The sequence below is a fragment of the Pagrus pagrus genome, assembly GCF_965226575.1.
Source record: "Pagrus pagrus genome assembly, chromosome: 2".
NCBI lineage: Eukaryota > Metazoa > Chordata > Actinopteri > Spariformes > Sparidae > Pagrus > Pagrus pagrus.
This window is the reverse complement of record NC_140186.1, coordinates 8,189,321-8,216,943: the sequence shown is the minus strand read 5'-3', so window position 1 is coordinate 8,216,943 and position 27,623 is coordinate 8,189,321. Positions and strand designations below refer to the sequence as shown.

Below are 27,623 nucleotides of genomic sequence, written 5' to 3'. Positions count from 1 at the left end.
CTGATCGTTATGCTGAACGAGCTGCACGATATAGTAAAATAAATCCTATCAGCCATTATTTAGTCAGATATTATGATTCCCAGTGATGTAACAGACACTGGGAACGATCATTTTTGCATCACAATTTTTCATTTTTGCAGAAAAGAGCTATTAAAGTCATGATGATGTGACATTTGTTGGGGTCTGTATCAAACAAACATGCTTTCTTACATCTGGAGAACAAGATTTGTAGCTCAGAGCGTGTCTGCAGCGCGTCAGTACAATGATTTGGATATTTCACTTGGCCATATTGCAGTTTTTTTATGTAATTATGTTTTGATTAATTGTGCAGCCCTGGTATTTATTTTTTAACTGGTCTATCTACAAGAAATAACAATAACGGCGTGTGTGTACTTGCATGCATTCATGTGTCCTTATGCTCTCATTTTTCTGGTGTGTTTCTGTGTGCATGTGCTTGTGGGATCTCTGTTTTATGTTGCTGTCATCTTTGGCTGTGTGTCTTTGTGTGTGTGTGTGTGTGTGTTTTGTGTAGGGATGCGTCCTCTGCATTACGCTGCATGGCAGGGGAAGACTGAGCCAATGAAAATGCTGCTGAAGGCAGGCTCATCAGTCAACGGACAGTCAGATGAAGGACAGATCCCTCTCCACCTATCGTCTCAGCATGGACACTACGATGGGGTAACTGTGTTTGCGTGTGTGTTTTGGTGTGTATCGCAGCCATATGTGTGTGTGTGTGTGTGTGTGTGTGTGTTTTTGTGGGTGTGATTAGTGCCCGATGGTGCATGCATGATTTGTGGTTGTTACATGCTAGGGAAATTCATAAGCACCAGTAAGATTTGTGTGTGTGTGTGTGTGTGTGTGTGTGTGTGTGTGTGTGTGTGTGTGTGTGTGTGTGTGTTACAGTCGGAGATGTTGCTACAACACCAGTCCAACCCGTGTATCTCAGACTCAGCTGGGAAAACACCACTGGACCTCGCCTGTGAATTTGGACGTGTTGGAGTGAGTAGAGTACATAAAAATTTGATTAATTTATTATAATGTGTTAATATACAGGAAAAGATTCAGATAAACATTTAATATTTTACATTTAAACGGGACAATATCACATTATGATACAACATAAAACCAGAAACAAGACGATAACAAATATATGACGAGGAAAGCCGGACTTATTAGAGCTCAGAGCACTTCAACCTAAGATGACATGCAAAGTCTTCATCAGTTTGACAGCACAGCATTTAGACAGAACAACGCCGCCAAGTGAGAAAACATAAGCAGAAACACACTGAAAATAGAGAAATACTCTAAAACCAAAAAATAGGTATGACCACAGAAAAAAATACATGTCGACCGCTGGGATGTGAGCGATGTTAACCAAAAAACTCACCTGACTTTTACTAAATTTCTTCATTTTCTTGTAAGTTTTCTGACTAGTCGGCACCAGAAACACATTTAAATTACATATTGAGATCATTGCGCTGAAATGTCGCCCTCCCAGTCAGATGTTTGTGAAGAAATCCGAGGTTATGGTACATCTAAGGGCTGTACTAAGTCCAGTTGCCTTCGTATAGCACCTTGATATTCCTCGTCAAATGTTGTTTTATAAAAACAAGCATCCGTTACGGTGACTTTATAGATTAAACTGTTCTCAATTTGGACTTTTTTTCCTACTTTAGCACCGGCCGACTCGTCTAACACTACCATTTAAACATCAGGGGAGTTAGTCATTAGGAACATCCCCAGTAGACCCTCAGGCAGACCTTCAGCTGGCTGCCTGTGGCCCTTTGACAACCTCATTCCTGCGATCATTTTGCTAGCAGACTAATTAGCCCTTTCATTAGTTGTGTCTGTTGCTCAGCACACTAATACTCTCATTTCATTAAAAAAGTTTGAACCCAGGCTGAGAATCAAACTGACTCCCGTAATATAAGATTTAAAAGGTGCATTGTTTTATTTCCTGTACTTTTTTTTACATGTAATGTTTCTTTTTCATCGTGAAAACTAATTAACAAAGAGGGGAAAACGTGCATTGTTTTAACACATTCCCCCCTCGGCACAATCTGGTCCTACTTCTAAAAACAGTGGTTGAATAGCAGCAGCAGCAGCTTCCGTGGTAATGACTTGAATTCACAGAGAGATCGAATTTATCAGTTTTAAATCCAATTTTGCAGAAGATTTCACAGCGGAAGCAGCTCGTATACAAGCATTTCTGTTCAGCTCACTGCAGCAGTGGGACCTGATAATAATAATAATTATGATAACAATAATAATAATAATGGAAATGCTGTGTGTCTGTCTGTTTTAGGTGGTTCAGCTCCTGCTCAGCAGTAACATGTGTGCAGCCATGCTGGAACCAAAACCCTCCGACCCCAACGGAGTGTCACCTCTGCACCTGGCTGCCAAGAACGGACACATCGACGTCATACGGTACGAAAACCCTTCAGTCCTTTCAGTCCGCCTCTCTCCCTGTGTGTCTGTTTTCATACCCACACTACCTCTTACTCGTTTAATCTAATGTTATTATTACGATAATCTGTCTGTCTGTTTTTGTCCAGTGAGTCTTTTAAAAACTACTCGTCTACTTAAGCTCGCATTTATGAGTGCTTTGTAAAGATTTTGTTCTTACTTTGCTCTAGTTTTTATTCTATTTAAGCACTTATATGATGAAAGATGCTCGACAAGTAAAGGTTGATATTGCTAATTTGTGCTGCAGGTTGCTGATTCAGGCTGGTATAGACATCAACAGACAGTCGGAGTCTGGCACAGCGCTGCATCAGGCAGCCCTCTGTGGGAAGACAGAGGTAGTACGTCTGCTGCTGGATGTAAGTCTACCCGCCTGTCTCTTTTACCGTCTGTCCGTCTGCCTCTTTAACGTGTTTACAAAAGCAACTGTTGTTAAAACCTGCCTGCCTCTCCTCGGCTGAGCAAGTTTACACCTCAGCACTTGGCATTCGTCCCACCGAGCTGTGTGATGAAGCCTGTGGGATATGTTTGCTTGTTACATAAAACTGTGGCAGACGGGCCGGCATCCTACCTGTCATGCAATATTCAAACAAGCTCTGTTTTGTTCTTTAATCCTTTTGTCACCTTCAGATGGATTGTGTTGTTATTGCCGAGGCAGGACACAAAGCAAATGTTAGCTGCGAGCATGCACACGGTATATCCCGATTGTGAACTTTGCAGCTTTAATAATTTTTTTACTTTCCGCCTCCACCCAGAGTGGCATCAGTGCAGGAGTGAGAAACACTCTTAGTCAAACTGCCCTGGACATCGTGAACCAGTTCACCACCACACAGGCCAGCCGGGAGATCAAACAACTACTGAGAGGTGAGCACATGAGTGCAAACACACTTAATGAAGTCACAATCTGATATCTAGTAATAGCAGGGTTTAGGGGCTGGACTGAAATCAAATGTGAGGCTGCTGTTTGAGATGTCTGCCGTCGTCACCCTAGAAAAAAAATCATAATCTTGAACAAAATACGGATTTTGAATAGATCTTAATGAATGAAACAGCACCAGAGAGGCAAACACCTGCCTTCCTCTTCATGGGTCTGCTCTTCCTGAAAATCTCTGCTCTGCTATTGTCTACTTGACTCCACTCAACTCTGCTGCTCACTGGTACTAAACTCTTGTCTTGTAGATGCTTCGGCTGCGATGCAGGTGCGTGCCCTGAAGGATTACTGCAACAACTACGACCTGACAAGCCTCAACATCAAAGCCGGAGACATTATCACGGTACGTAGATCCAATAATCGCCTCATAGTACAGTACATTTCTCTGCCTGCTCTCCAAGTGCTGCACGTCTTCATCAGTCAATGAAGAGAAAATATGCAATGAATGATTATAATCTTTCTGTATAACTCTCACTTATACCAGGAACCAAGTGCACTAGCGTTAGCTCTTTAAGCCCTTTCGCTAAGTATTTGCCATGTGTTTAAATGGAGATTAACACATCACTAAATTACGATGGATTACACCACACAAACTAGTTTTAACACAGAGATTAGTTGGGACTAAATACTACGACCACCACTATAAACCAGTAGGGTGTAACAGCTGTGTAACCGAGCTAACGGAAGTAGCCAAACTGAAGTAGTCAGTAAGATTAAAATGGAGTATGGTCGCTATATTTGACATGAGACAAAAAGTTTCACAAAAATAAACAAAATACAACTTAAATAGCCTAACAAAATGTTTTGCTAATGACGTCAGCGTTGTTTGTTAATTGATCACCTAGCTTGCACACATGTAAAGTTTTAATAACGCTACCTATTACTGTTAATAACTAGCTTTTTTTTAAACTAGCTTCCACTATGCACTGTACATGCAAACCTAGTGATGTATTCATTGTATTTTTAGCCGGTTGTGCTTCTGTCCAGCTGTAGTTGTGAAAGTGTACGGATGTTGTAATCTCTTTGTAAACTGTGTGTGTGTGTCGACAGGTTTTGGAGCAGCACTCTGACGGCCGATGGAAAGGCTGCATACACGACAACCGCACAGGAAATGACCGCGTGGGCTACTTTCCATCCAACATGGTGGAAGTAATCAAGAGGGCAGGTGACCACCGACATCACAGCTGTGTGTGTGTGTGTGTGTGTGTGTGTGTGTGTGTGTCTGTGTGGGTGGGAGGACGTGTGTGCTTTCTCATGTATGTGAGTTCAGCTTCAGCAGCTGTTCTGTAGCTATAGCTGATCATTTAGCTAGCTGCAGCCTCATCTGCCTCTTCGGGCAGTCCATCAGTTTATCCCAACCTGTCAATCATCTCCATGAATCAAATACTGTCTCCCATTGGCTGTTAACCCTAATCCCTTCCTCTGAATTTCTGCCCCTTCTGTCACCCTCCCTAATTAATAAACCAGCCTGCTCTTGCTTGTGATGCTTTTTGTTCATATTGTTTGTTTTTCGTGTAAAGTGATATTACATTTTAATTTATAGAGATATATTCCCTGTGGATATATGGATGTATTCTTTTCTCATATTTTGATTTTGATCAATTATTTTATACCTTTGATTAGATTTTGTTTTGTTTCAAGTTGACTGATCGGTTGTTGTGTTGTTGTTGTTGTTGTTGTTTTGCACCTCCCTCCTCCTGGCTTGTGTCCAGGTTACTCCCCCTCCCAGCAGTGCCACACCCTCCTGCTCCGCAGGCCCAACCCCTGTCCCATTGCCTCGGTCAACGGACACTCATACCCCCCCTCCAAAGTCCTCCCCTTGCATCTGCCTCCCCCTCCTACCCCTCACCCCAACACACAGTCCCTCCCTCGGTTCTCCTCATTTGGGTACGTTCCTCTTCCCATCTCTCCTCCTTCTCTGTCTACTCCTCCTCTGTCCACTGCTCCTCCTCCTCCTCCTCCTCCTCCTCCTCCTCCTCCTCCTCTCTCCACTTCTCAGGAGCAGCAGAGTCAGACAGGTACATACTGTAGAATCACTTTAAATCACAGATAAGAATCGTTTCCACGCTGTCAGACCACATACAGAATATATTATCTAAATGCTTGTTCCAGCACTTCACTGCAGCCACATATATATTATATATGTGTGTGTGTGAGTATGTGTATGTGTAAATGTATGTAAGTTATGTATCAAAGGATCAGTTCACCCTAATGACAAAAAAGTATTTAACCAGTTCCTTATGTAGAAAAACAGTACAGATACGCACAGATAACCATCCTGAGTAGTAATACAACATTTCTTTCTGTCCACTTCCATTGTTCTGGAATAGCTTTCTTGTAATTTGGGTGAACTGACCCTTTAACTAAGATATTCAAATTAAAGACACTATTTTTTATAAACCTCCACATACTGTACATGTTATATAAAGCTGAGTTAGTTTGAATCATTGGATGTTTTATGTCAAATAAAGTCATTGTGGCTTGAACGGTGCAATATGTGTTAGTGTTGGGACCGATCCGATCCAATATTGGTATCAGGTGCCGATACAGACGTAATTCACTTGTCAGATATCGGACTGATGTCACCGATCCAGCTTCTGTAGTTTATAGTTTCTCTTTGCACTATTCTCTCTTTTCCTACTTTTTCTCTACTTCTCTACTGAACTCATCTATAGAAATCTACTTACACAGACACTTTGAACTGGAATAGCACTCAGTAGAGCGCATACCTCCGCCAAGACACAACAGTCTTGGTCTTTTGATGTGGGTTGTATGAGGTCAGTGCATTACCTGCAGTAGATGACGGTCAGCTCTCCCCCCTGTGTGGAGAAGCAGAGCATCGTACTGCTAAACAGCTCCGACAGCAAGGCGTATTGTAGCCTCCTAAAAAATATATATATCCGTTTAAGTATCCGCTATATTTTGAACATTTTTGGTGCTTGACATTGCCGTCCACGCTGTATTGCACGGCTGTCTGATGGCAAAATACGTCTTGCTGTTGGTACCATTTAGCAGGACGATGCTCTGCTTCCCTGTCCACACAGGGGGAGAGCTGACAGTCATCTACTGCAGGTATCACACTGACCAGGGTTAAGTACCTCATACAACTATCACTTTAATTCAGTCACGCCTAATCTAATATCTGGATTTTTGTATTTGGATTTACATCAAATTGTGGCAGCCGCATAAATACACCTGATTTCGAGGTGATTTTGATCATGATCCATGCTTTATTCCCTGAGAAATGAACGAAAATATTGAAAAATGTAAGTGAGAAAAGAAGTCCTCGTCCGTCCCTTTATCCAGATCTGCAAAAACCAAAAGTTAATGGGGTCTGTTCTGGGTTGCGACCCGTCCTCCATCCAAGTTTCGTGGAAATCCATTCAGTAGTTTTTGTGTAATCCTGCTGACAAACCAACCAACCAACCAACAAACAGACAGGAGTGAAAACATAACCTCTTTGGCGGATGTAGTATTAATCTATAAAAAGCTTTCTGGCATTGGTATCAGTATCGGCAGATATCCAAATTCAAGTATCAAAATTGGATTGGAGCTGAAAAAAGTGGATTGGTGCATCTCTAATATTTGATATTGTGCAGACGAGCACACAATGATGAACCTCTCTCAGGGTTTGTGGGGTTTTACAAGCCTTAAAATTATTAGCGCAACCACTATGAGTGTTTGATGGTGTTCATTAAAGAGTTAAATATGTTTATATACTATATATGCTGTATAAAAGATACACTATACAGTTTATATACAGTATATAGTCCTACACACATATTATCACATGGGTCTGTGTAGCTAGTGATTAGTTACTGCAAGATCTTTCTTGAGAAATAGTAGCAGTAACAAGTGTGTGTGTGTGTGTGTGTGTGTGTGTGTGTGTTTGTGTGTGTGTGTCTGTGTCTGTGTCTGTGTCTGTGCGTCTCAGGTTCGAGGACAGCTGAGCCGAGTCCTCAAGGCTCTCCAACTCTAGGACAGCAGAGCAGCACCAGTGAGGATATCTGGGTGCTGCGCAAACCTCTGGCAGGTAAACTCACACGTGTGTTTTCAGGTAACAACGTGAAACTATTTGTCCTGGATATAACACCGCGCGTGTGTGTGTTTGTGTGTGGAGGTGGCGAGCGCAGTGGCAGTGTGGGCAGCCTCGGCAGTGTTCGGTCATCAACCAGCCTGCAGGGCTCTGGAAACACGCACGTTCTGACCACCCCTGCACCCAGTCCACACCCGGCGAACACGCCAGGAGTCAACACACACGGCCTTAACGCTCCGGGCCTGCACGCACAGGCCGAAGGAGTCAAGGTGAGAGCAGTCCTTGCATTTATGCGTGTGCATGTGCACATTGCAGCTGGATCTTTACAAATCGAAAGGCACGTCGTTTCTGGGAAACGGCAAAACATTTTCAGGAAACAGGTCTACCTTCCGAGTTAACCACAACTGCGTTTCCTGCACACTTTGACCTTAATTTGGAGCAGCAGCATTGTTTGTCTTCAACAGTAGATCGGGTGCATTAAGATGGTGGCCTCCTGACTTTTTATCAATCACATGGTAAAATTAGTATTGATATCTCATGCATTGGGCCCCCAAAACAACACAAACTCTACAACTAGAGTCATAATAAGGAAGTGTCTTCAGTGCACTTTATGCTCTTTGCTGTTTTTAGGTGTTACCTTAAAATTCCTCAATTAGCAATTTCGCCAAATTGGGTGATGTTCCCACGTTGTGCTGCGGGGATATCGTCTATTTTAAGAGGTATTTATTCTAGACGTTCTGCTGTATTGGTAAACTGCAGGAGGAAGAGGTTCACGAGCCAGAATCTGTCTGTTATATGTGCACTCACTGAGCTGAGTCATAAGACACCTCTGGGATTTGAATGACTATGCTTGAGTAAATGTTTCATTTTATGAGTGTGTGTGTGTGTGTGTGTGTGTGTGTGTGTGTGTGTGTGTGTGTGTGTGTGTGTGTCTTTTAGCTCCTGGCCACCGTGCTGTCCCAGTCGGTAAAAGCCAAGGAGCATCTCTTGGAGCAGTCGCAGTCTGTCGAGCAGTCAGCGAGTAAGCGCACCGACTCACCCAAACACGACATCAATGAGATACCTCCAGCTCTACTTGAAGTGATCATTTGTGCCACTTTTCGTTTAAGTTAAAAGGCTATTTTGCTGCTAATTGATCAAAACACAGCAGTGATTTCAAACGGTTGTCCTCATGCGCTGATAAAAAGAAATGCTAATGTCTGTGGTAAAGGGAAAGCAATTTGAAAGAGATCAAGGTGCTCACCGGTACAACAAGTGCCTCGGGGCCTGTTTGAATCGCTGCATTTATGAATCACTTTTTTCTTCATTTCACTTTTAGTCAAACCGGCTCTCTAAAGTCCACCTGTCTGTTCGTATCAGACGCAAGCAGCGTTTCCCCGTCCCAGTCCTTGTATAATAGTGATTCAAGCTATGCCTTATTTATAAAAGCTGCTCTAAAATGCAGCCAGGGACAGCTTGCTCTTTCATGGGATAAATTGTTTCAGGTTCTCAGGAATTTGTGTGTTTTACGCTTCAGCTGCTCGTAATAAGTGAGAATAAAGAGGTTGAAGTGTAATTAGCCCGCGCGGCATCGGCCGCCGTAGACGAGGAGACAGAAAAATCAAAATACTTCAGTTTAATAAAATCAGCCTGAGAATGAAAAGCTCTCAACAGCTGTTTGGACCAGCATTTATTAACCGGCCTATATTGAATGAGTTTATTCATGATTGCACTGGTTCAGAGCCCACTTTTAAAGGATACGTTCACTCAAAAATGAAAAGTCATTATTAACTCACCCTCAGGCTGATGGGAAGTCAGGTGAAGTTTCTTCGTCCACAAAACATTTCTGGAGCTTCGCAGCAAAACAGCGTTGCAGCATCCTCCTAAACAACTGAAGTAGATGGGGACTTGTTTTAAAATGTAAGAAAATAACCAATAAAACCATAAAATGGTCCCATACAGCTCGTCCAGCATAATCCAGGTCTCTGGATGACCACAAATATATTTGAAAAGATATTACTTACACCCTCGATGCACGGTCGAGCTCGTGCACCCACTTCAGACAGGGTGCGCTGTAGATTTTAGCTTTAAGAAGGGTGTCAGTAACGTCTTCTCGAATCCATTTGGGATCTCGGATTACACCGGTAAAGCTGTCTGGACCCATTTTGTTTTTTCAGTTATGTTTTAAAACAAATCCCCATCTTCTTCAGTTATTTAGGAGAATGATGCAGTGTCTCTGAAATTTCACCCAACTGTCCATCGGTTTGAGTGTGAGTCGATAGTGCCTGAAATGTTGATGTACATTTAGACATACAGTGTATTGTGTAGACATTTATGTGGTGCCTCTGCTATTGCACTTCCTTTCGGGCATTGTGCTTGTAGTTGTTGTTGGTTTCCTAACCTCGCTTTGAAAGAAGCAGATAAATTAGCATATTTTAATCTGCTGTCACTCCACCGGTTTAAGTGATATGTGGGAAGTGTGGCGCTAAAACACCACGAAGCCGGCCAAGCAGGAAAGCTGTTACCAAAATTATTACGAAAGACCACACAATACAATATAAACCTGACTTGATTTGATTTCTCCGCAGCTTCACACTTTCAATGACTGCGCCTCGATCTCGAGATAAATAACACCATTTCCTGGCTTTGAAGCAAAACAATTAAGGAACCAGGAGCCTTAGAGTTTTTCATTTCCAGGTTCCATTTCTTAGTCGTTTACTGGAACAAAGCAGACTTCCAGTACGATTTCAGGAAGAAGAGTTAGAAGTAGCTTTTCATTTCCTAAATAAGTAACTAGAAATGACTCACAATTGAATGACAACACCAAACATCCTCCATTTTCTATAAAGTACAGTACTTATTTATATTTTCCCTATTGTTAGTAGTTCCTTAGTAATCATCAGTTACAAATAAACTCAGTTCTAAGAAATGATTCATGAAATTCCTGGATCCAGAAACAATAGCACTGCCAGGACAGACATTTTATAAATAACTAGTTTGACACACACGTAAGTCTACATCAAATAAATGTATTTATAACAAAGGTTTACTGATACATTATGGTTAATTTGCCAGTGTGATTAATAAAATAGAAAAGAGTGAACTAAAACTGTCTGTTATTGCTTAAAGTCGTGTACTTTATTCTTTTTCCTTCTCGTTTCTTTCCCTTGTCTTCCCCCCTTTCACCTCCACCCCAAGGCTCCTCCAGTAGCACGGTTCATGAGCAGCGGTCGTTTGAGCGGAAGGCAGAGGAGGATGATGGGAAAGTGAGTTTTTGGGTGGCGGCTTCATTCACTCTGCGGGGGGCCTCCTCTTCCTATTGCACCCGTTTCCCCTCTCAACCGGTGCTCTGGCTTGAGAGAAAGTCAGTAGGGCTCTGTGAGGCGTCCGCCAGGGTGGTCGTGTCGCACCTGAACGGGGCGACACCCTGCGGATGGGCATGCGAGTGTGTCACCATGGAGACAGGCAGAGCGACAGACACGTCGAAGAGTCAGTCGCTGTCTTGCCTTCTGCCCCCACCACCACCACCCCGATCCCCACCAACCCCTCCCGTCCTCACATCACACTGAGACACCAGGTGGCCACATGCTGCCGCTCTGCTCTAGAACCTGCCAGCAGCGCTGCGTGCTCTGTGGATCTGAGGGTTTAACTCGCCGTGTGTGTTACAGAACGGTTGCCAGGCGACAGCAGTAGTGTTCTTAGCGTGTCCTCATTGGTCGATGTCGTCCAACAGTCTTTGACAGTAAATTCATTCACAAAATAACAGCTCGGATGTGTTCGATTTTCAAAAAAAAAAAGTCCAATTTGAACTGTTAAAGAACGACACAGACGTTCGGTCCCTCTCACCCTTAGTGGTGATAATCTAGTCGTGTCTAGCCGTACGGTCACGTGCAGTTTTGAAATCACCAAATGACTCAACAGTAGAACAACAAAGGTGAATGGAAATGTCATTGTGGTGACAAACTGTGCAAACTCCTCTCAGAAACAGAAACCTTTACTCTAGTTTATCATCCACGGCTCTCGCTCTGATCAGGTTTTACCTGTTTTTGCCTTTAGTAGTTCTGAGAGAAAACTGTCAGGGGGCCTGCAGCTATTGATTATTTTCATCGCAGATTATTCTGCTGATTACTTTCAGTTCGTTTTAACAGTTTTTGTCATGCATGACAAAGAAAAGCAGCAAATCCTGACATTTAAGGAGCTGGAACCAGCAAGCGTTTGACATTTTTGCTTGAAAAATGACTGAAACGACTGTACGATTGTCAGAATAGATGGATTTAATTATTTTCTTTAATTGACTTATTGTTGTCGCTCTACTGTGCAAAATGAAAGGCAATGAAGCTGTTCCCATTTTTGGTAAAACACAGTCCGTGTTTCAGTTTCTTGAAGACGTTTCACCTCTCATCCAAGAGGCTTCTTCACTTCTCACTAACTAGGTTGCAGCCTCTTAAGATTATAATTAAAAAGAATGAATTAGAGGTACCATGACCTGGGTGAACCTTCATCGACACAGTTTTGTTAAGATGTTTCAAATCTATTGTTCCAATGCTGTGAACACCATGTATGAACTTCCATTTACCTCTGTTGTATCGGAGGCAAGTCTCGCAGCAAGGATCTCAAAACTTTTCAAATAAATCTGCATGGCTAGCCACCACTAGGGGTAAGAGGTGACGCTTGTGTCTTTCTATTTTTACGAACATTTATGAATTATAAGCAGTGTTGTTGGGATGTAATGTGTATCCAGAGAGATCAATTTATTATTCCTGAAAAGTCCGATTTGATTTACTCCGTTTTTTTAAGTAGCAGGGTAAATTACGTCGGTATTTTTCTTTGTATTTGTGTCGGCGGGTATCTCAGGGTTATTATTCTGTAATGTGTCCCGGAGCAGGTTCCCTGTGCTGTTCTAGATGTAGCTGTAGAGCAGGGTTCTGTTCTTCAGTTCTGGAGCAGGCTGCTATGCTGTGTTCTAGAACGGGTCTGTGTTCTGTGCTCTAGAAGACCCGTGCGGACTCTTCTAGAAGCAGGTAGTAGTGTTCTGTGTTCTGTGTTCTAGAAGCAGGCAGTAGTGACGTGGCTGGGTGAGTTTCAGCTGCAGTTCTACACCACCCACTTCCTCACCGCGGGATATGATCTAGACACCATTAGCCGCATGACCCCCGAGGTAAGGTCATGACCCCTGACCCCCTCACGCCCCGCCCCCTTGTCTGTCAAGGCTCCGCCCCCCCAGCACAGCTCTCAAATCAGCTCCCCCACCGAACCCGGATGATGTCATCATGACCCTCCTGTCTCTGTCACCTGACCCCCCGGTGTGAGTCCTGAGCCTCAGCCAGTCACTCCTCATACTCTGTCGGCTTCATTTACATACCTGTGTTCACACATGGCCGTGTGCTCCAGTCTGTGCTGTAAACGCTACTCTCTGTTTGTCCTTGAGTGTGTTTTTAGTGCCAGTGTGTGTGTGTGTGTGTGTGTATTTGTGTGTGCGTTTGTGTATTGAAGCAGACACAATGGTATGACGTTAACCCCCTCAGGCCAGGGGACACTCACCAGAGATTATCCAAAGCAAAATATTCCTAAGGGCATACCACATGCTGCTCATGTACAAATGTCAAACGTGCACGTGAAGCTGTTTACATTTGAAAGAAAAAAACACCCACAGTAGTTGTGCTGATTTCCTGACGTGACTAAGTGTGCTTTGCGTCGAAGGACCTGACGGCTATCGGGGTCATGAAGCCTGGACATCGAAAGAAGTTAACATCAGAGATCAGCAAGCTGCCCTCCACAGACTGGCTGCCTGACCACAAGCCTGTAAGGCCCTCACGTGCACTACACAAAGTAGATAAAGTGGGAAATGTTGTGTCTTTGGCAGCTGCATGCACGCAAATACCTACACGTGCTGCAGAATACAGTCAAACTGTAATGTCTGTCTTGTAATCTGTGCACAAGATTTTTAACATTGTTCCCATGTGTGTGCTTTAGGCAAATCTGGGAGACTGGCTGTCTCACCTGGGTCTGAGTCAGTACTACCAGGTTCTGGTGCAGAACGGGTATGAAAACATTGACTTCATCTCTGACATCAGCCTGGAGGATCTGCAAGAGATTGGCATCACTAAGCTCGGTAAAACACGGCTGCTTTATTCATCTAGGGATTAAAACTACATGATAACGCTCTGATTTTGTTCACTTCACATAAAAGTATCATTTTTTGAGACTTAAGAATAAAAGACACATCAGTCATAACCAGCAATCAGGATTAGACATCAGTCTGTACCGATGTTATTTTAAGAATACTAATCCCGCTTGTTATTCAGCCCGTTGTGTCTCCTTACAATTCACACAAGAATTAAAGGTCCCTGCTCATATTCATACTATTGCTTAGCCATGCTAATATCAATGCTATCGCTAATCCATGCTATTGGTGTATGACTATTAACCACACCCTCCATTCTCAGGACGGACAACATGCAACAGATGTCACGTGCACAGAACAGAACATGAAAATCTATACAGATGCCCGAGGCACACGACCTCCTCCCCGCCATGGTTAACGAGCCACACATGATAATTAGCACAAAAATAAATATTTTATATAAGTACAGATAATGAGCCTGATGAGAGATATACTTTATGGTACTTAATAGTCTTGTTAAAATCCTTAGAATGACATACAGTCTTCTCCCTCATTTGAAATTTCAGGATCTGTGAATATGTGATTATTTTTCACTTCCAAAGTTTAACTTTTAGACGCAAGATGTAAGATGAATATTTGAGCAGGATCTGCTTCCAAACTATCTGTGAAATCATTGAGCACAGACAAACTGTACTCTTCCAGTCAGTGGATGTGAAAACAGCCTTCTGGAGCTCGAACATTCAACTGTAGAAAGAAAGAAATACAAATTTATGACTGGAGGGAGACTTGAACTTAATTTGTTCTGTATTTCATTATGGTTACTTTCTAAAATTTTAAAAAATACAGATAGGCCCAACAGTAAGACTCAGATGTTCTGACGCCTGGTACCAGTCAAGCGCAGGATGGGGTCGCCATTGAAGATTAGCTTTTTTCCAGGAACAGACGCTCTTTTCCAACACCCCCTCTTAGCTTTGAAGTCCAAATATGTTTTATTCTCTTTCTATCTGACAATAACTATTCCTCCACACCTCTGCCTCCCCTCAGGCCATCAGAAGAAGCTGATGTTGGGGGTGAGGAGACTGAAGGAGATCCAGAGAGGAGAAAGTAGCTCTGAGCCTCCTCAGAGCCCCTCGACACCTCCACCCAGTCCGGGTGGCAGCACCGGCTCCGAGCCCCGGAAGGAGGTGAGGAAGCAGAGGGACGGCGCCCCCAGCCCGCTGGCCAAACCTCGCCCAGGTCTCACACATGCCCAGACCCCTCCCCACACACCCACACAAACCCCACCACAAACCCCACCGCATGCCCGCACCCAGCAGGCCTCCCCCAGGGCTCGGCCGCGCCCCTCCACCCAGATGGCGGCCGTGGATCCGTCGGTGCCGCTGCTCCGCCTGCCCAGTGAGGAGGAAGAGCGGCGGAGAACTCACAGTCTAATTGGCTCAGAATCAGACTCTAGATACGCCACTGTGTGCCGCAGCAGCTCCGCACGCCCTGCCCCTAATGATGTCACTGTAAACCGCAGCCAGTCATCCGTCACCCTCCGCCCCCGTCGGAAAGGTCGGCCCCCCACGCCACCTAAACGGTCCTGTTCTTCTATTACCGGGGGTGACGGGGAGGGAGAGGGGGAGGGACAGGTGGAGGGGCTCTTAGGGCTGCCAACCTATCGAGAGAGGCGAGCCAGTGACTGCGGCAGCCTGGGATCAGCTCGAAGATCTCAGGACTCAGCAGGCCTGGAGAGATCAGAGGGGGCTTCTGGGAGCGTTCGCAGCCTCGCTGCCATGCTGGAAACCTCCATCGTGGGTGGAGCCAAAACCCTGCCAAGGAATCTGGGAGGCAGCACCAGCTACCTACAGGTGGGTGTGTGTGTCGGTGTGTCGGGTTTGTAGGAATTTTTAAATGTTCACAATGTGCATGTGTGACAGTCATATGATCTCCAGGTGAGTCCTCCTACTCTTCGTCGCCAGGCAGGTGCAGGGGGTCTTGGATCTGAGGATGATGATGTCTTAAGTCGGCGCAGGACCATCAGTGGACCAGAAGGCCTCCCTGGTGATCAGACTGACCTGTTACCTCGGCAACCAGCCCAACAACGTCCAGAGCCCCGGCCCCGCTCCACCGTGGTCTCGTCAGCGACAGAGATCACAGATGGCACAGCGACACTCCGAAGGAAGCCTCGTCCTCTGGCAACAGACTCCGAAGCACCTGCACCCGTGGCTACCACTGTTGTTACCATGACAACCGGCTCCGACACCATACGCAGGAGACCGCGCACGTCCGAGCAAACAGAAAGGGTCATTCAAAGCAATAACCAATCAGACTCTCCCAGCGGTCAGAAAGGCGGAGGCGAGCCGCAGCAGAACGGCGGCGTGGTCCTGCGGCGGAGGCCGGTGTCCGAGGTCTCTGACAGGACGGAGACCAACAGAGAGAGCTGTGAGTGGATGGAGGCGAGGAAGTCGCTGAAGCCTCCGGTCTCCCCTAAACCGTCCACAGTCACCATGAGGAAGGGACAAGCTGACCCCCCGACCCCAACACGCAGGGTCCCCATACCCGGTCCTGATAACACTGAGACGGCACAGAGCCCTGGTGAGAGTCACACATTCACACACACAAAACTGAAGATCGGTGTTTAGTCGAGACCCACAAACTTCATATACTCAAAATGAACCTGCATTTAATATAGATTAGGCCTCCTATTATATGGTTCATACCTACCCTCATATATTTATTCTGAAATGTTCTGGCTGAATCTGTAAATATGAATTCACTTCTGGTACAGCAGCAACGTTGAAGCTTTACTGAATCAGATGTTAATCAGTGTGTGAACTATCAGCAGCAGAACTGAACATTTAATCACAGTCTTTCAAAATGTATTATGCATGGTGGAGTCAAAGTAAGTGCTACCACCTGCAGCCCGTGTGGAACTGGTCCGCCTTATTAATAAACCAGATGAACTGAATTTTATATCGAGACCCTTTTAGTGACCCCTGCAAGTTTTGACACAGTTTTGAAGGCTACAATTCACAACCATGTGATTAGGTTCTAGTTGTACGCAGACAAGAGACCTATTTATCGATAAATATGTCTATTACATATTCATACCCTCTAACGTTTTAATGGTGAAGCAGAAAGTCTTAATTTCCCATGGAAATCAGACACGACAACACTTATTTTAATAAAAATATATCGCTTACAGCAGCAGAGAAAACAAAGTTGGAATATTTTCAACAGACTTTGAAATTGATATGATTGATTATGTTATTGTTCTGCAAAGCTCTGTTGCCAAAATTGATTATTCTGAGTAAGTTGTGATTAAAAACTAGAAAGGTTAGTAATTGAAGGGAATTAAAGAGCTCTCTTAAAGGTCCACGGTGTAGGATTAAGTGATTTAGTTTATTTGTGAAGCCAGTTTGACATCGTGGCCAAACTGTGTAAGTACTCCGGCCCAAAAGTACTTTCCCATAAGCTGACATTGTGAAAGAAGCGGCTGTATAACGCTAGATAACCCTGCAAAATGACGCGTGTCACTGTATGAATTTGAGCCAGTTGGTCCGATAGCATTTAGAAAGTCTTGAAGAGCCGCACCGTTAAATTGTTTTATCGTCATTCAAGTTAGTGGAGGGTAAACTGGAAGCAGGTCGAAGTCTCTAGGGCCGCTCAATGCAGAGGCTACACTGAAGATCTGGGTAATTTTACATCCAGGAAATTAGACTTTTTTGGCTTCATGGGCCGCTGAGCAGCAATCAAATGACGCTGTGTCCAGATTTTCCCTTATTGAATCCACGGGATGAGGACCGGCTCCCTCTGTAGATATAACAGGCTCCTTCTAAGGCAATGAAAACACCATGATTAGATTTCAGGTGATTTTACTCGAATGATAACATAATCATGAGTGTTGTATCCCATTTTCCGCCTCTAAAATCCCTGAATCCCATACAATGGACCGGTTAAAGATGCTGATCACTCTCTCTGCCTCTCTCTGACCAGAGCCGAAGCGTGTGCCTCCTCCTGTGTCCCCCAAACCCCGTGGGCCTCCAACAGCACCTAAACCCGGCAAAGCAATAGTAGCTTCAGCTACCATGAGCCCGACTTCTGCTGCTACCAGTCCAGCTGCAGCCAGCCCCACCCCGACCCAGACCCCGACCCAGACCCCGACCCCGGCCCCCAAAGCCTCCTCCCCGCTCTCTGCCTCCGCCCCTCTCCCGGCTCCTGACACCCCTTCTGCTCCCTCCCTCTCTCCGGGACTCCCTCTCGCCTCCCCCTCTCCGGCCCAGAGTCCCTCCACCCCCTCTCCACACCCTGTCAAACCTCCCCGCTCCTCCATCGCCGGTCTCTCCATCGACCTGGTGGGAGGACGGGAGATGGAGGAGGAAGAGGACAGGAGGAGAGAGGAGGAGGAGAGGAGGAAAGAGAGGGAGCACAGGAGGCAAAAGGAGGAGGAGGAGGAGGAGGAGAGGAAGAGAGAAGAAAAGGAGAATCTGAGAGAGGTGGAGGGTCAAGTAGCGGAAGGGGAGCAGAAGGAGGAGGTGCAGCATCGTTTGGAGGAGACCAGCGCCTCCTTGGCAGCAGCTGTGCAGGCTGTGGAACACAAGATGAAAGAGGAGGACACACAAAATGAGTGAGTATTTATACAGATAATCTGCAGATTTTACCACAAAATGTACCATTTATTTCCAAGAAAAGCCTCTCTGGACTACTTGTTGGCATCCAAGCGAGAATCAGAGCATTAATTAGCTCTTCCTCACACGATGAAGAGCTGCAAAGTGAGAGGACACGTTTCAGGCGTCAAGTAAAAGCTCACCAGGCTTTGACGCTGTCACGAGCACCAGCCTCTGGTCCACGAGCAGATGCACGCTTCCCTCTGCGTGACGATACAGTTCGAGCGTGCAGTTCGGTAGAAAAACCACAGTTCCTGCACGAAACTGCTTCTGAAACTTCTGTGGATTAACTTGAGTCATGATTTCTGGAAAGAGCCATTGTTTTGTTTTTTCAAATGTACTTTTTTGGCACTTTGAGCCGCATGAACTGAAACCGCCATCCAGTTCAATTAAAACGAACAGAAGGCAGACGATTTCTAGGTAAGCTAGGGGGTTAGCCTAGCTTAGCATTGTGACTGAAAATGTGGGGAAGTGGCCAGCTTGGCAACACAACGTTTGCACTTGAGCATAGTTTGAATTTTTACATAGATTTGTATTTGTGTATCTTACATTTTTGATCCTTTTAATGTCTTTTTTCCAAATCTTATTTTTCACACGAGCCCGTAATTAGTATTCCACGAAATGTGCAATAAAGCCTTTGAATGTTTTAAAGAAAAATGTTAAACAGGAATTTGTGGCTGAAGGAGTTCATGTTGTAACAGCCTCAATTACGGTCGGGTTCAGTCACTATGGCAACCTGCGCTGTCCAACTGGCAACGACTTTCTTATCTCACCCTCAGCAAGAGAGCGAGTAAGCACTTTTTCTCAACTGTTGAACTATTCCTTCAAGGAGGCAAGTCAATTAAAACTCCAGAGGAACGTTTAATCATTGAGTTTCAAGCAAGCTGAAGCCGAAGTTTGCACTTGGTGGAGACCCGATAAAAACATTCAACATTTCAAATCACTTTCATTCGCTTCCAAATGAAAGGTCCGAGCTGCAGCGGGCTCTGTTTTGTCCCCTTTTCAGTGATAAAGTGTTATTAAAGTCAACGGCTCTGATGTGTACCATACAGTTTCACAACAAACAGACCAAAACAAAGTTTTTGAAACCAGTTGCCATGTGGTAAAATGCCAGGTCTTCAGGTTTCAGTCATAGTTGATCTGGTGAAACCCTTGGTTACGGTGCTAACAGGATGTCTGTTTTAATACTACAGCGAACACTCTGAGCAGCTACTTCAACAGAAATAGAACCGAAAACCAACCGGTGCATCTGTTTTACGGGACGACCAAACAAATACGCTGCATTTCCTGTGCAGCAGGAGGACTCGTTCCGTTTGAATTAGCAGTGACTTAATGCAGCTCTGACAGCGCATACATGCATGGGTTCTTCGGAGAACCTGCTGACCATGAATAGACTCAAAAACGGGGTTTTGATCTGATGATGATTTTTACAATCGTGCGTTTAAAGCAGCTACAATCAATATTTTCCATAATAGCAATGTCTCAAGTGATTAAGTGTAAATAATGCGACAGGGATCACTCGTAGTGATAAACCTGCTGAGGATTATCACCTAAATCTGCAGCTCCGCTCATCTTACAGCAAGTTTCAGCTCATTTTCACTCTTCTATTTCGGTTCACTCTCCCCGCGCTTCAAGCAGCAGGCAGCTGTTTTCAGCAACAAAGCTCTAAAAACCCAGTTTGACTGTGTTCACCTGCGGGTTAATGACTGGCTGGTGAACATAGTGCAACATTTAGCAGCTATGGAGCGAGATATCCCCCTCAAGAGTTGGTACAGCTGCACCAAAGCAAATGTGTTATCGCAGGGTTAAAAAACTGTTAAAGAATAAGTTCACCCAAAATTAAAAAGAGACATACATACATAAGAAAGAGGAATTCTTCTCTTTAGGACATCTGAAGGAATCTGTTTTCTTTCTTCTCTCCGTTTCTCACTGAGGAGCACAAGGCGCAACAGTACAGTAGACTACAGTGCCAGAACAGGTTGTTATTACTAAAAGGGGAAAACGTGTGAAAAACTGTCATAAATTGGGAGAAAGACAGGAGAATTGTGAACCTGGGAGTGAAATGGGAGTCCTCTGGGAAAACCGAGGACCCAAGTATGGGCGTCAAGTGGGTAAATAATGTCTTCTCCAATAATAGTTTGTATTTTTTTATCTTGGGGCTTTCAGAGACTTGGATTACGGCAGATGAGATGGAGACAAGATGCTTGTTAGTTGTTTTAAAAAACAAGTCCCCATTTACTTCAGTTGTTTAGGAGGATGTTGCAGCACGAGGCTGAGTGGATAATGACCGAATATTCATTTTTGGGTGAACTGATCCTTGAAGTTATCCAGGAGATTAATTTGTATCTGAGGGACACTACAGTTATCATTAAGAGTTTTATATAAATGCTGATTTTCAATGTGGAAGAATACTTTCCAAACCACTTTACTCTCTCCACTTCACATTTTCAGTCTTCTTCTCTGACTGTGCTGTGTCTGCATCATAATCAGCGAAATTTCTTTTTTTTTTTTTTGCTCTCCAGCTCTCTTTCCAGCAAAAAGGCGACGGTCTCCATCTTGGACGACATCGGCAGCATGTTTGACGACTTGGCAGACCAACTGGATGCAATGCTGGACTGATCTCCTGCCATCGCCTCATTTTCCAACAAGCCCTCTCTCCCCCCTTCTCTCCCCTCCATCATGTGTAGGTGTCTCAAGAAAACTCTCCCAAGGCTCGATGCTGGCGCTCCGCGAGAGTGTGTGCGTGTGTGTCTGAGCATGTGCGTGAGCGCTTCTCATGTAGCCTTGTACATTACACTGAGGAGGGAGTCCTCTTCGTCTGGTGCGGTAGCTCTAGCACGCCTCCCGATGCGAGGAGGCCGCTCCCACACAACCTCTGACCTCTGCAGCCCAGCGAGTCGCCCGCCGCCCAGCCTCGGACGGCTGCGTGCATCGAGAAGCACAATCATTTTCTTCATCCTTTTATCTCTACAGACTCTGGCAGAGATCCTAACTCAGTCAGACAGGGAGACAGACAGATAAGCATATTGCTTGCAAAAATAAGCACATAAACTGACTGACAGACAGGCAGATAGATAGATAGATAGCTAGGTAGTTAGACAAGACGCATACAGATGAGATACCGGAGAGAATTTTTAAAAGCACATGCAAAAGACAGGCCGCTTTCTGAGTCTGTCTCACGCCTGCGATGTCATTTTTCCAGATGAATCGCAGCCTCTATTTCTCTTCTGTGTGAGTGGAGGATTGTGGTTAGCCGGACTTCCTGACCTGTGTGTTGTCTCTCTCCATGTTGTTGTTGTTGCCGTTGTTGTTATCGTTGCCGTTGTTGTTGTTACGAGTGTGTGTAGTCCCTGCTGATGCTCATGTCAATGTCCTCCCACTCGTACAGTAGTTTATTCTAACGATCAGAACGACGATATAGATGTGTGTCCATGAATTTTGAGACACAAACACACACACACAGACACACACACATGCACATGCACATGCACATTACATTGGTTGTATTCTCACTGGTGTTCTGCTTTGTTGGTGTTTAGCTCCATCTATGGAGGTTTGCTCGGAAACGAATCTACACACAGACACACACACACACACATTTACATGCAAAGACACATATATACAAGCACACTCATGCGGTGTATCCCTTTGTCCTGCTGCAGTGAACAGTGTTTTTAAAAGATAATCCTATATTTCAATGCTTTATATAGTACATCCAGTATACATACATAGAGTTTAAAATATACCTGGGTATTTGAGCTGTTAGAGCTCCCTCTAGTGTTGGTTAGTGAAACTGCCTCTAATCTGCCCACCTTCCATCTTGTCTACCCCCACTTTTTATCTCCCTCCGTGTCCGTTTTGTTTACTCTGCATCTCTCTGTGCCTTGGTAGTGTTCTTTCATATATTCAATATTTATTTTTTGTCTTTTTTCTTGAGTTCAATCTCACATTTTAAATGTTTTTTGTTTTTTTTTGCTGGTTCCTTACAAACCCCTTGCTCCTTATGTGTGTGTGCGATGTCAAAAAAATAGCTTATAGGTTGAGTCGTGAGTCCTATATGATCCCTGAAATCAGTCACCCTGTCTGCGCTCCTCCTGTAACCATTGAGAAGCCTTGTACGAGCCCTTATAAACCCCCCTCCTGTAAGCTGTAATAAATTGGCTCCACTCCTCCTCGGCTCCCCAGTTTTCAGTGGTCCCTCCATGTAGGCCAGACAGTGGATCAACCACCAATGTTCATCCCAATGAAGAGTCCACTTGTATTTTTATGCTCTTTGAAAACAAAGATATATTTGAGAGACAGATGGTTCTATGTGAATAATAATAATAATAATAATAATAATATTGATGATAATTATAGACATTGAATTGAGGTGAGCTGATTGAGCCTGTACATTTAATGGTTGAGTTCTGGATGTGTTGTGACGGCTGTTGTGCCATGGTTGGGTTTAGGTTGTGTTTCTGCTGTGACGATGCATTCCTGTACAGCTGTGATGAGAATAAATGTATAAATTAAACCTGACGTGACTCTTTGAGTGTGGTTCTTTTAGCAGTTGAAACAAGAAAGGGCCTTCACCCAAACTGATGGAGCACAGGGTACATTACACGTTCAGGTACACGTGATCTGCAACAACTAACCCTAACCCTAACCCTAACCCTAAATGATAGGAGTTTATGTCCTAAAAATATTAAATATAATGGGACTTTTTAAGGCTGACTGTGATATTTTTTAGACTAAGTATTTTAAATTTTAATATTGAGTTATTTTTTTTATCAGGATGACATAGCCTACCTGAGAGTGTAGAGAAGACCTTGGAACAACATTTGGACTATAATGTAGAGATGATATTTACAGAAAATGTAACTGGAACAATAAATACATTTTCAAAAATCTAATTTAGTTGCTTTTTAATTTGTCAGAAAATTGTATAAGGTTTGGTTGGTGGAGGGTTTCTTTCATCCTCAATACTTCTTAAATTCTTGCCACAGTCCTGCTCATTTTTGTCTCAAATGTCACTATAGTGTAGCATTAAGACTTGCCTTAAGTGGAACTAAAACCAAACTATGGTTGGGCGACATGAATATTTTTAGGCTATATCACGATGCATTATATATATCTTGATATGTTGACATCTCCTCAAAAGCTCTTCATGGACGCTAGTACTGGGTGACAAAATCAAATATATCCTAAGTGGGTGAAGGCAAGTATAAGAACAAGTTGTCATCTTACTGTAGTGCAACATTTAGAACCAGGAAATACAACACAAACCAACATCTAAGACAATATATATATATAAAGTCTCCTGCACAGCATTGCCTGGGTGATATGCAAATAATAATTATAGTTTAAGGTATATGTACCTTTAAAGTTTCATCATGATATCACATATCCAGCAGACTTGTTACAATATTTTGCAGCACTGAAGTTGACAGAGTTGATGCCAACAAGCACACACACCATAATCAAAGTTGAGAGATTTTTCATAGGCCAATATGTACGAAAAACAAGCCCATCCTGATTTGAAGATTGACTGTGTTTGCACCATTTTAGGGGACTTATATATACTGCTATATCACCTCTCATGCACTTAAATGTCCCTGTGATATATCTGATATAGTGACTGTTGTACTAAGTGTATATATAGCCTACTATTGAAGCTTTTGAAATACAACATCAATTATAGTGATATTTCAATTCAAAGTCATCCAGCGTCGTTTTTCAAACTCTTAACAGACTGAATTGCTGAAGAAATGTTGAATGTTTTTTGTTGTTCACTTTATAAGCAAATGTGGTACCTATTACTGCAATGGGTGCTCATTTTTACCAGGATAAAATGACAATTATCTCGTTAGCATTAAAAACTACAACCCCCATGAGGCTTTGGTACATTAATCGCGGCTGCTAAGACTTATGGGTAATGTCGCTGCTCGTTGCTAGCAACTTCATCGTTGTTGAATCTTTGTTTAAAAGACCACTTGTTCAGGTAGTATATCCAGTACATTAATGGGAGCCCGATAAGCGTATTATGTGACCAGACATTCATAACAATTACTCCTCTTTTCTTAAAAGTCCGACGAATGAAGCTAGCTAACGTATGCTAACTAGCCTGCTAGCTAGCTAGCTCAGAAAGGGGAGGGACTTCCTGTTATACGGAAGCCGGTTACGTTCACTTCCTCTGTTCTCCACTGGCAGCACGAGAGGAGAGATGGAGCCACGCTGCTGCTGCTCTCGGTGGTTTTTCCAAACTTTATTTCGTGGCAGCAAATATGAATCGATTGTGTCGGTTTGGCTGAAAATGTGCTGAGAGATGATCAGAGAGAAGTCAAACAAGTGAGTATTATATCGTGACATTGTTTGCTAGCTTAGCTTTGTGGGCTGCACTGCAACACGTGGCTGTCCTGTAAGGGCCAGAGCTCCCAGACTGAACTCATGTCCACCACGTGTTAAAACAGTCAGATGTGTTTAGTGATTCATGCTATGTATTATTTAACTAGATAATCTGACTTATCTTACATTGATCCACAAAACAAGAGTTTACATTCACATTTACAGCCTTACTGTAGTTATTTTTCTCATGCACATGACTAAATTAATCTGTCCTATTGGAAATGTTGCCCAAATAGCAGTAAACTCATCAAATCTCGTCTTATCACTATTGTAGGTTTGCACATGCACGTTTTTCTTTGTCTGGAAACTGCTCAAATTCCCCCCTACTTCTAGTTTAAAGCAATTGTTTAACATCCAAGTTCTTATGAGGAAGTTAACCCTCATACAACTGCTAAAAAATAATGTTACACCGACCACATTTAGTACAAAAACTGCCATACAATACTACATATTAATATTATTTTCAACTTTGACTGGGTTGCATTTTTCAACCAACATCAGTCCTGATAATAACTACCAAATAACTCATCCAGGGCCACAGAATTAAAGCTTGATAACATGGGATGCATGATTTTATGCTGTAATGACAGTGGGTTTTAATGGTACATAGACTATGTGCACCAATTTCAGCTGTCTGTCTCTAATATACACAGTGTATTATAGACATATTATATGAGCTGAGGCTGGAATTTAAAAGAGAAAAAAACACAAGTGGATGAAATAATGCTACGAATGAATAAATTCATGAACCTCGTCTTGTTTCTTTCCACTCAGTCCCATGGAGGCATGCTGGAGTCCAAGCCTCGACGACTGTTCAGATGAACGATCTGAAGAAGTGTTGCCTTGAAGATGTCTCTCACTGGACGAGAGCAAATGTGAGTTAATCTGCTTGATAAAATGTACTGTGACTCAATGAAGGATATGATGGACTGCCACGTCGAGGAGCACCCTGGTGTCGCATTTTGATTAAGAAAAAAAAGTGGAAATATGAAATAGAAAAGACGTAAAACACATTTGAGAGCTGAATGGCAGCACCTAATTTTAACTCCCCCTTTGCCCCGTTTTTCCATTTTAAAGCATTAAAATTGTTATGTCTGTCTCTGTAGAGCCGACGCTGGTGCAGATGAGAACATGGAGATGGTCGCTGCTGTGTTTTTCGAAGACTGGCTGGTGAGTTCTTATCTTGACGTGTGATACAGTTTCAGCCGGTGATGACAAACTAAAATAAACTTTTCTGACACCTACTATGAGAGCTGAACTCCAGCTCCTGATTCTAGCTTTATTCTGAGGCTCATATATTGATGCAGTCTCCACCTTTTTTATTTAAATCGTTACTCATTGCTAACTTTTATTCATCCTGTCTTTCAAAGGTAAAAATGGGAAGGCAGAAGAGTTCTTACTGTTGCTGTGCTTGAGAGCTGGTGAGTTCATGTTTGCAGTATGTTCTGCATTTATAAAACTTTCAGCCGGTGATGACAAACTAAAATAAACTTTTCTGACACCTACTATGAGAGCTGAACTCCAGCTCCTGATTCTAGCTTTATTCTGAGGCTCATATATTGATGCAGTCTCCACCTTTTTTATTTAAATCGTTACTCATTGCTAACTTTTATTCATCCTGTCTTTCAAAGGTAAAAATGGGAAGGCAGAAGAGTTCTTACTGTTGCTGTGCTTGAGAGCTGGTGAGTTCATGTTTGCAGTATGTTCTGCATTTATAAAACTTTCAGCCGGTGATGACAAACTAAAATAAACTTTTCTGACACCTACTATGAGAGCTGAACTCCAGCTCCTGATTCGAACTTTATCCTGAGGCTCGTGTGTTTCTGCACTCTTCACCTCAATCGTGTCACACTTGAATAACTTTATCTGTCCATTTCTTTTATAGGTAAAAATGTGAAGACTGGACAAACATCCAAGATTGCTGGGTCTGAGCTGGTGAGTTCATGTTTGCAGTACGTTCGGCATTTGTGTAACTTTCAGCCGGTGATGACAAACTAAAATAAATTTTTCTGACACCTACTATGAGAGCTGAACTCCAGCTCCTGATTCTAGCTTTATTCTGAGGCTCGTGTGTTTTTGCAGTGTTCACCTCTTTTTAAACGTTGTTACTCTTTTGCTAACTTTTATTTGTCCACCGTCTTTCAGAGGTCCACATGGGAAGACGGAAGAGTTCAGAGTTTTGGGCTTGAGAGCTGGTGAGTTCATGTTTGCAGTATGTTTGTGTAACTTTCAGCCGGTGATGACAAACTAAAATAAACTTTTCTGACACCTACTATGAGAGCTGAGCTCCAGCTCCTGATTCTAACTTTATTCTGAGGCTCCTACAGTCGACGTCCTGGTCGCACACATGAAGTTTCTTTGTGAATCAAAACTGAGCTCCTCTTACAGGTTGATCCAGGACTCAACAAATGAGGAGAGTAACTCTTGATGATGCTGGTGATCTAGTTCACAGTAAAGGTAAGACTGTGTGTTTCTGACGCATCATGTTAGAGCTGCTTGCTGCCTGACTCCAATTTTTTATCTGAGGCCACAATGGATCATATTTCTGTTTGTTGACATTGTCTGATTTGGATTTCTCTCTTTCAGGTGCCTCGACGCCCTTTTTATTCAAATGTCGCCACTGGCTAGAAAGCAGCTGCCCTCGAGCTCCAGGAGAAACCTGAATGGAGAAACTATATTTTTAATGTATAACTTGTATTTGTTAATAAACAATAACTGACTTTATTCTGTTTCTGAATGGTCTGTTTGGAAGTCTTGGTACTATTATGTAGTATTTGGTGGATCTTGGCCAAATAAGAAATATGCTATAGTGTGACTGATGAGGAAAGTGAGTGAGTATTCACCTTCTGTTAGATGGACACACCAATAGTGAAATAGCTCCCTGTCATGTTACATGTGATCAGTTGCTATAATTGAAAATAAGTGTCTCTTTTCAACCTTGTCCCAACATTTCTGGCGTGAAACTGATTGAACTGCTTGATAGGACAACAGCTTAAAGGAAAAGTTCACCTGAAGATTATAATTAAGTCATTATCTCCTCGCCCTCGTGCAGAT

At 43.4% G+C, this 27,623-nt stretch overlaps 1 protein-coding gene and 1 long non-coding RNA gene across 6 annotated transcripts in view; both read left to right on the top strand.

The window, feature by feature from the left end:
• Window positions 1-22,703, top strand: part of LOC311272527 (uncharacterized protein) — a 40,488-nt gene extending 17,785 nt beyond the window's left edge. The window contains exons 4-21 of one of the 4 annotated variants that reach the window (XM_084378991.1): window positions 533-678; window positions 904-999; window positions 2,306-2,427; window positions 2,714-2,822; window positions 3,219-3,327; window positions 3,643-3,737; window positions 4,445-4,559; window positions 7,329-7,427; window positions 7,515-7,699; window positions 8,370-8,451; window positions 10,608-10,675; window positions 12,460-12,567; window positions 13,110-13,211; window positions 13,383-13,521; window positions 14,578-15,383; window positions 15,453-16,110; window positions 17,512-18,142; window positions 20,705-22,703. In XM_084378991.1, the coding sequence (XP_084235117.1) occupies window positions 533-678; window positions 904-999; window positions 2,306-2,427; window positions 2,714-2,822; window positions 3,219-3,327; window positions 3,643-3,737; window positions 4,445-4,559; window positions 7,329-7,427; window positions 7,515-7,699; window positions 8,370-8,451; window positions 10,608-10,675; window positions 12,460-12,567; window positions 13,110-13,211; window positions 13,383-13,521; window positions 14,578-15,383; window positions 15,453-16,110; window positions 17,512-18,142; window positions 20,705-20,801 (3,767 nt within the window). In that variant the 3' untranslated portion in view covers window positions 20,802-22,703. The remainder of the gene's footprint in view (window positions 1-532; window positions 679-903; window positions 1,000-2,305; window positions 2,428-2,713; window positions 2,823-3,218; window positions 3,328-3,642; window positions 3,738-4,444; window positions 4,560-7,328; window positions 7,428-7,514; window positions 7,700-8,369; window positions 8,452-10,607; window positions 10,676-12,459; window positions 12,568-13,109; window positions 13,212-13,382; window positions 13,522-14,577; window positions 15,384-15,452; window positions 16,111-17,511; window positions 18,143-20,704) is intronic. The other 3 variants (XM_084378993.1, XM_084378992.1, XM_084378994.1) reach the window with 3 other exon arrangements.
• Window positions 22,704-24,146: 1,443 nt separating this feature from the next.
• On the top strand, window positions 24,147-27,293 carry LOC311269122. Of its 2 annotated transcripts, XR_014624043.1 has the most exons (10): window positions 24,147-24,165; window positions 24,375-24,512; window positions 25,344-25,444; window positions 25,676-25,739; window positions 25,940-25,990; window positions 26,201-26,251; window positions 26,455-26,504; window positions 26,717-26,764; window positions 26,958-27,026; window positions 27,156-27,293. It is a non-coding gene; the product is annotated as an uncharacterized lncRNA (long non-coding RNA). The 2 variants fall into 2 exon arrangements; XR_014624044.1 differs by lacking the exons at window positions 24,147-24,165; window positions 25,940-25,990 and having other exon boundaries at window positions 24,213-24,512.
• The last annotated feature ends 330 nt before the right edge of the window (window positions 27,294-27,623 follow it).